This window comes from Mus caroli, chromosome 4 (genome assembly GCF_900094665.2).
Source record: "Mus caroli chromosome 4, CAROLI_EIJ_v1.1, whole genome shotgun sequence".
NCBI lineage: Eukaryota > Metazoa > Chordata > Mammalia > Rodentia > Muridae > Mus > Mus caroli.
In genome coordinates this window covers 143,904,178-143,912,914 of record NC_034573.1, presented here as the reverse complement: position 1 = coordinate 143,912,914, position 8,737 = coordinate 143,904,178, and the positions used below count along the sequence as shown (strand labels likewise).

Below are 8,737 nucleotides of genomic sequence, written 5' to 3'. Positions count from 1 at the left end.
AAAAAAAAAAAAAAAAAAAAAAAAAAAAAAAAAGTGACACAACACTGAACGATCTTTACTATTAGTGTACTCAAGGCAAATTAGCACATAAACCCTCAAACAGCAACAATAAAAATATATTATTCTATACCTGAAATAAAGACAAATAGAAAACTATGTTAAAACATTAAAAAGTTGCAAATTTTCATTAAAGGTATTTACATCTGTATTCTAGTATTAGATATGACACAATTCTTTTAAATTAAATAGAATCTTTTATGAAAATAATATAAATAAATATTAAATATCCACAATGTAGCATACGTGAAGCTCTGAGGAGTGTTCCACTTAGATATTGTGAATGGCTGGGGGTGCGCAGCTCCTTGCCTGAATCAAGCACAGTGAGGTGGAGCTTGGTGGCTGCCAATACTGCCAGTCACCTCTGCAGAAACTCATGATTCTGTAATAGGCAAAACACGAGAGCTAAAAATGAAGGATTCTTTTTTGTCCTGTTTTAATTTTGAGCCAGAGTCTCACTCTGAGGCCCAGGCTTCCTTTGAACCTCTGGTGAGCTTCTAACTGCAGCCTCCCAAGTGCTAGGAATACAGGTGTGAGCCACCAGGTCAGGCTAAAAATGAAGGGCTTTACAGTATCTCAAGGTTACAACACACAGAAGCCTTTACAGGCATCACCCTCTGTTCTAGTTCTGAGGTTAGCTTTGCATTATTGTCTGTACTTTAAGGCAGGCAGGAGACAATGCCAGCATCTCTGGCCTGAAGGACCACCTTATTATCCCTTGGCGCCCGGCCCATGCTTTGCTCTCTTAGTCATGCCCACTCTCTGACAGGCTCCTCCTCTCTACAGATCCTGTTCCACTTGACTCTGAGTCAAGCAGAGTAGGAACTTTTTTTTTACCAAAAGCAGGGCTGAGTCCCTGGGGTTAATACTCAGGGTGCTTGCTGCTCGGGCACATGGACACTTTTATGGATTTTGTTTCACATGGTTGGGAATTTTAAAGAAATATGCCCTAATTTTATAATACTTATTTTCTCAACCCTACACATTTCAAAGGGACAGCAGGAAAACCTCAGGAAGTAGGAACAGTGCAGGCCCTAAGTGGGCCCATCCTTCAGTGACAGGAGGGACAAGAGGACATGGGTGTTTCCAGGTGGGTGAGCTGCTGACAGCTGTGTCCTGAGGTCTGTGTCACTGTTCAGTGAAGCCCTTGTGAGTGGGCACTATGAAGGACTTGGGAACGTGGGTTCAGTTACGTCACAGGACGTGACAGAACTGATTCAGAGGCTCTGGGCCAGCAAGGTGTGTGCGACTTGTCTTTGTGGGCTAGGCAGATGTGGAAGGTGTTCATTTTGTCATAAAGAAAACTGAGGCTTGCAGGTGGGCTGTGGTCAGGTGTGCATAGGATAACCAGGGAACATCATCCAGAATCCATTCATTCAGGACTCTGCAGCAGGGTCTGCACCCGAGCGAAGGCATCGAGGCAGGGCTGTCAGTGGGACCACAGGGACAGGTGCACACAGGGAGCACCGGGCAGTGTGTGTGGGAGGGACCTGCTCTTAGAATAGCTGTCTTTTGCTTGATTTCCTTTATTGCTTGATGCTATATATGGTGTGACAACCTGGCAGACAGGACCGTGAGAGACGGCACAGCAGGCTCGTGGGTCTTCTATGGCCACCAAAGCTGAGCTCTGTGCAAAGCCTGATATGTGCAAGACACCAGTGCACTCCAAGTTTGGGCTGTATCTTCTCAGCAGTGGGGAAGAGGGTGCTGTGCTTGTGGTGTCCTGAGCACTGACACAGGCCCAGAACTGGGGCCACACTGGAAAGGGCTCTTTGGTCATAACATGTACTGTTCCTGTGAGAGTAGACACTGGGACACCAGAGGCCAAGGGACAGTGGGCACGGAGCCCTGCATCACCATGCCAACACACATGGCTTAGGGCAGGAACCTTGCACAGCCTGTCAGAGACAGAACTGGAAACTCTGTCACCGTCGCATGTACGTCCTGCTGGAGCTCTTACTAAGGCCTCCCTTTGGGGTGGGGATCTTGCTTCCAACCTTGGGTGCTGAGGTGCTTGGCTTTGCTGCTGCTGGGCCTTTCCCTGCAGTGGAGACAGATGCACAGGACACAGAAGCACATGAGAAGGGGACTCATCTACAGGTAGGCTGCAGACCCACAGTGACAGTGTGACTTCGGGGAGTACCCACCCTGGGATATAGAGAAGACAAAGGACAAAGGCGTGGCAGCTGTAGGGACTGTCACCAGCTCTGGTGACGGTCACCTGCCCCAGAGAGCAGCTGTGGGGACCGTTAACAGCCCCGGTGAGCAGTTGTGGGGACCGTCACCAGCCCCAGTGAGCANCTGNGGGGACATCACTAGCCCTGGTGAGCAGCTGTGGGGACCGTCACCAGCCCCGGTGAGCAGCTGTGGGGACCGTCACCAGCCCCAGTGAGCAGCTGTGGGGACTGTCACCAGCCCCGGTGAGCAGCTGTGGGGACCGTCATCAGCCCCAGTGAGCAGCTGTGGGGACTGTCACCAGCCCCGGTGAGCTTCAGGAGACATTTGTGGGGAGCAGCCACACCCTGCTAAACTTGAAGAATGGGGTTACTAGGTCAGTTGCACTTGTACAAATCCACGATACATTTCACACGAGCTGGAGCAAAATATGAGAACCCTACATGTGGCTATGCCTCACCTTGCTGTGGGGCTGTAGCCTTGTAGAGAACATGGGTCTTGCGCAGGTTCATTGTGCAGCCAGCAGGGCCCATCAGATGAACCTTCCACGCCTGCAACAAAGAGGAGGCATGGTACATTAGTCTGGTGCCTCCAAGGGACCTGAGGTAGTGCCAGAATAGACCACTCACTGGTCCTGATGAGAGTGAGGCTCTAAACCAGCAAGAAGCTTGGAAGCATGGTTCCTGCCCGTCTTTGTCCTTAGGACCTGAGTCTTCCAGTCTGGTGAGCCTGCATGTCACAATTCAGCCTTGATGACTAGAACCTGAGTCCTGTGGCCAGGAAGACTTATTCTGCCAGCTGCTAGGACACACTAGGCAGTGGGCCCTCCCTTCTTGAGCTCTGGTGAACATATAGGTTGGCCAATGGCTCCATGGCAGCCCAGGAGCCCATGAATAAGAAGCCAGGGAGGCCCAGTCTGCCCAGGCCCTGAGACAGGAAACCATGTGGTGGTAAATGGGCCTTGTCACACACAGCTAAATGGGATGTGTGCTGCACAGCACAGACAGCCACAACAGGGAAAGCAAGCAACAGCTGCAGACGGAGAGAGGGTGTTAGTCCATGGCAGATGGCAGGCAGGGAGGGGACAAAGGAGGCAGCTGTTGGCTGGTGCAGTGATGTTCCACGTGGAGACCAGACCAGCAAGGCCCAGGGAAATGAGAAAAGTGGTGGGCAGTCGGGAGTGGGTCAGTAAAGAGGTTCTCTCAGCACAAATGCGCTGGCAGCCTCATGCCTCGATGCAGTTCTCAGAGCAGCCTTTCTACAGGCTTGAAGAAACCATCTACAGAACCCAAGCCCCAAGACCTATGAAATGAAAACAACACATCCAAGCATGTTCAGAAGGACAGTTACGTCATCCAAGTGTGTTGAGATGGACAGTTACGTCCTGGACTCCAGAACAGAGCCTGGCTTGGCTCACTCATCCCCTGCCTTGGGCTCTAATGTTGACTCTGGTCACCCCTAGGTACCAGATAATGGCAGAAGGGGCTGGACTCACCAACTCCAGCATTGTTCAGCCTATCCTAGGGTGGACACAAGGATTTTGTGTCCTTAGGGCTTTTGAGGTTGGTGAGGCCACAGAATTGGGGGAAGGAACATGCTGGGATGCCAGCAAGACAAGTTGAGAAGGATGCACTGGCTGGGTGTGGACAGGATGCAGCAGTGTGCACTGATGGGCATCACATGTGAATGTCCCAGTTCTGCCCAGTGTGGCTGAGCAGCAGTGGCCTTCCCTGTGCTGAACACAAAGGTCTGCAGAGACTACCACACCCCTTGGCAGGACAGCTGACTCCTGGTCTGGGCAGAATGTTCCAGACAGGAGGACACCACCTGAGGCTATGAGTCAGCTCCAGAGCTTCAGAAGCCTAGGCGAAGGGACCCTTGGTGTCCAGAAGCCATCGTCCATAAGGGCAGGGCTGGCCATGGCTCCATACCTACTCTGATTCATGAATTTAGCAAGATGCTAAAGCAGATAACCTGGTGAGCAGGCCTGCCATTCTTAAAGCTGCCAGTGTGTGTATCAGTTCCCTTCTATCCTGCACGGAGGGAAGCTCCATAAGCAGGAGGGGAGATAATTCGAAAGGAAGTCCCTGAAACTGACCTGAATATGATCAGGCCCCTCCTCCCAGGGTAGCCAAGCCAGACTGCAGAGAAGACTCTGAGGCCAGTCCAGCTCCTGAAAGCGGCAGAGACCAGTCAGGCTGCTTGGAAGAGGTTTTGACTAGCCTAATCACTTGGACATCACTCTCCAGCGTTTTGAGCTGCTTGTAGGCTCTGCAGCATGCTCCAGGTCCCCAGCTTCTGTGACCTGTCACCCACGCTGGAGTGGGCTTAGCTGAGTCATGTTTCTTCTGTAAGCAACTCCCTACCTACAGGAGTTATAATCCTTGTACTCAGGGTTCACCAAGTTGGACTCTGGAGGCACCTGCACTGTTGTGGGATTCCCTACCTGTAGTAAAAAAAATAGATGTGTGTTGTGTCTTCTCAGAAAAAGTCTCCATCACACAACACTTTGATGAAGAAAGGGTGACAGGAAAGAATGTTGGACTCCATAGCATCTCCTGGAGCAGAGGTTGAGCTAAGAACAGGTCTCTGGAGCTGCCTGGCATGGAGCCACTGAAGGGACTTAGACAGTCTGAGCATGGCAAACATGGCTCTGGCACGTCTTGCCTTTCTCCCCCATTCCCTCTGTCTTGCTAAAAACCATTAAGATTATCGGGGCAGTAGTGGTGCACACCTTTAATCCCAGCACTCAGGAGTCAGGGACAGATGGACTTTTGTGAGTTTGAGGTCAGCCTGGTCTACAGAGTGAGTTCCAGGACAGCCAAGGAACCAAAACCAAAACCAACCATAAGATTACATTCCTAAAGCTAGACACCAAGTTTTAGCCCCTTATTTGGCCACTTCCTCCTCCTGAGGTTGACTACCAAGGTCCAACTATCAAAGCATTGATGTCCAGCAATCAAAAGCTCCATGTCTCACCTAATTCACAGGCCTAATTAAAGCTTAAACACCTCATCCTAACACAGAGCTTTCCCTTTTCCATTTATAAACTGCCATTTGCCTATGGCCACATCTGTCTCCTCTCTTATCTAGAGACAGTTCTTTGTCCCCTCCTCCCTCACCACCCCCACCCCACTCCCATTAGTTCCCTTCCCTTCTCTCTTTCCCTTCATCTCCCGGTTTTTGTCCCTCATCCCTAATCTCTGTCCCACTGGGATGAATAAATCTTTGTGCTGAGAGCATGGTCTTGGGAGTCCTGTGCCCACTCTGAGGTTCCCCACAGGCTCTGCCACTGTGCTGGGCAGGAGGAGGGGATAGATCCATGGTTACCTCAGGCCCTGCGTGCAGACCCAACACCAGAGGCAAAGAACATGCCAAACCTCGTCTGTGTCACCATGCTCCTTACACAGGACAGGGGGAGTGCAGAAAATTGTGTGGGAAGAGAGCTATTTACACAGGATGAGGGAGAGCACAGAATTGTGGGAAGAGAGCTCCTTATACAGGACAGGGGGAGGCACAGAATTGTGGGAAGAGAGCTCCTTACACAGAACAGGGGGAGGCACAGAATTGTGGGAAGAGAGCTCCTTACACAGGATGGGGGAGAGCACAGAATTGTGGGAAGAGAGCTCCTTACACAGGACAGGGGGAGGCACAGAATTGTGGGAAGAGAGCTCCTTACACAGGATGTGGGGAGAGCACAGAATTGTGGGAAGAGAGCTCCTTACACAGGACAGGGGAGAGCACAGAATTGTGGGAAGAGGGCTCTTTACCACCGTGGGGAACATTCTGTAAACCCAAATGGCTAACAGGCTACAGACTCTGGCAATGCTGCTGGGGAGCCTGTTCCACACATGAAGGCCATGACCAGGAGGGTCACATCATAGAGCCACCATCTTAAGCGTCTTGTCTGTCTGTCCAGCACCCCTGTTGATCCTGTCATCGCAGCTCAGGCCCTCTCACCTCTTCTCCAGGAGCAAAATTCTCATGACACAGGGGACAGTGGTTCGCCACCTTCTCTGGCTTGGCAGCTGCAACAATTTCAGTAAAAAGAACTTGGTTACTTGGACGAGCCTACTGCAGGGGAGGAAGGGTGCAACTCCTCCCACGAAGCCCGTGCCCGGGAGGACTCAGGTGGCACTCACGGCTGCACTCCTTAGTTTTGATGTGCCCAGGAAGTTCTTCCTTGGGGATGGCCTCGCTGCAGCGGGGGCACTTCCCGAATCCATCCCTTTTGTCACATTCTGTCAGCAGGTGTTCTGTCAGGCTGGATATCTCAACCACCTGTACCCAAGAGAGAAGGCAGAGTGACTTCCATAGGGCAGTGCAGGACCCACAGACCAGGGCAGCTCTTCTGGGTCCTTCTGGTCTTTAACCCTCAGGGCTGTGCTCACACACATTGTAGAGACCCCGTGTCCTTCTGTTCGCATCACCATAGTGCCATGAAAAGGCCATGACAGGGATGGGACTGCAGTTGATTAGACTGTCCACTGTGGCTCTGGCTCCAAGGACTTTTTACAATGTGCACATCTAACACTCAGTAAGAACACCTTCCACACAGCCAGGGCACCACACACTGCTGCAGAGGCCAGCTGTCCACCTAGGGCTTTTAGAATCTGTGCTGCCGGGTGGAGGATTGAGTGTGCACAAGGTAGCCCCACCCTCTCACACTCTTCCTTGTGTGCACAGGGGAGGCCCCACCCTCTCACACTCTTCCCTGTGTGCACAGGGGAGGCCCCGCCCTCTCACACTCTTCCCTGTGGCAGAGGAAGCAGATCACTCCCCATCTTGTCTTCCTCCTTGGAAGAGGGAGGCCCAGGGCAGGAGAGAAGCAGAGCAGGGCGTGAAGCCTAGGAAGACTGTTAGGGGACCATTCACAAGATAGCAAGGAATGAAAAGACAGAGATGGCAGACAATGAGGGAAGGCAGGTCAGGTGCCTAGCAAAGATGGCCAGTGCCCAGTGGACGAGGATGCCCACCCCAGTCACGAGCAGTGAGTACATGTAGCACGGTGAGAACAGAGGTGCTCTCTCTCTCATTGCTGTGAGCTGTAAGGTAGCCAGGTCTCTGCAAGGTTTCCAGGTACTGGCTCAGTAGCAAAAGCCTGTCCAACAGGACCAGGCTAGATGTGCAGCCCAGTGTGGTGCTGTGGCCATGACCATGGCCACTGTAGCGCAGAGATGGATGTGCTCATCACGAACCCGTTGTCATGGCAACAAAGTCATGAAAAAACAATACACTGGCAGCCTGGAATATGGTAATGGATGGTGCTTCAGCCTTCACCAGAGCTTCCCCCCACCATTCCTGCTCCTGCCCCTGAGCTGCACTGCCACCCCGAGGAAGCTCCGGAGTAGCACATAGGAAATGGAAGGCTAAGTGAAGGTGACACTCCACTGGTGCCAAGAGCCGTTTAAGATAAGCTAAAATCTAGCAGCTGATCTTCCTGAGATGGTTCTGCCGTGGACTAAGATCTACAAATAGATTTGCTTCTCTAGGCAGGGTCAAGAAGATTAAATCTGAGTAAAGATTCTTGCTATTAATATGTTATTATTAAATATATGACAAGTGCTAGGTATTGACTCATCCTTTTGAGCAGATTTCTACAGGCCTTTGAAGATGTACTATCTTCTAGTGATGCAATATAGACAAATAGATAATGATGATTCTATAGAATTCCTGATTTGATTCAACTAATTTTAGGGAGAAAGGTTTTTTGTTTTTGTTTTTGTTTTGTTTTGTTTTTTTGCTTTTTCAAGACGGGGTTTCTCTGTATATCCCTGGCCATCCTGGAACTCACTTTATGGACCAGGCTGGCCTCGAACTCAGAAACCCACCTGCCTCTGCCTCCCGAGTGCTGGGGTTAAAGGCGTGTCCGGCTAGGGAGAAAGGTTTTGGAGAGTGTCCGGCTAGGGAGAAAGGTTTTGGAGACGTCTTAGTTGCTAGAAAGATGTAATAAAAATGGAATCAAGAATACAATGTGCCCACTCCTCATAACAGTAAGTAAAGACTGCATAATAAGAAATACAATGAGCTTTCATAATTACCTTAAAAGGAGAAATTGACCTGGGGCAATTTGTGTCCAGGGAAAACCATTTAGGTCCAAGGATAAAGTCACAGGTGGACACTATGAGAGGCAAGGCCATGTAAAAACGATTGCTTTGAACTTATAATGAGTATATTATAATGAAACACTGCTTTGAATTTAATATCACCATCTTTCTGTAACACCCATTCTATGTAACATTTTATCTCTCTAAAGAACTTTTTGTCTAAGAAGGTATAAAAAGACAAAAGAAATCAAGTAACAAAGTTGTTTGTTGAATGGTTTGGCTTGGGGAATTCTGCCCCATCCACCCATCCATCCATCCATCCCAATGTGTATGTCTTTTTTTCTGTATGTACGTATGTAGGTGTATATATATATATATATATATATATATATACATAAACATGCATGAATACTTGTGAGGTTGATCATAACAGACGGTCAGGCCCAGCCACAGAGTGG

The 8,737-nt window shown here is 50.1% G+C and overlaps 1 protein-coding gene across 1 annotated transcript in view; it reads right to left on the bottom strand.

Annotated features, from left to right (window-relative positions):
* Positions 1 to 34: 34 nt before the first annotated feature.
* The window catches only part of Cep104 (centrosomal protein 104), a 32,848-nt gene continuing 24,145 nt past the window's right edge, over positions 35 to 8,737 (bottom strand). Inside the window, exons 19-22 of the mRNA XM_021160383.1 lie at positions 6,375 to 6,513; positions 6,193 to 6,260; positions 2,693 to 2,783; positions 35 to 2,098 (exon numbers count right to left, since the gene is read on the bottom strand). Coding sequence (XP_021016042.1) covers positions 1,983 to 2,098; positions 2,693 to 2,783; positions 6,193 to 6,260; positions 6,375 to 6,513 — 414 coding nt within the window. The 3' untranslated portion in view covers positions 35 to 1,982. The remainder of the gene's footprint in view (positions 2,099 to 2,692; positions 2,784 to 6,192; positions 6,261 to 6,374; positions 6,514 to 8,737) is intronic.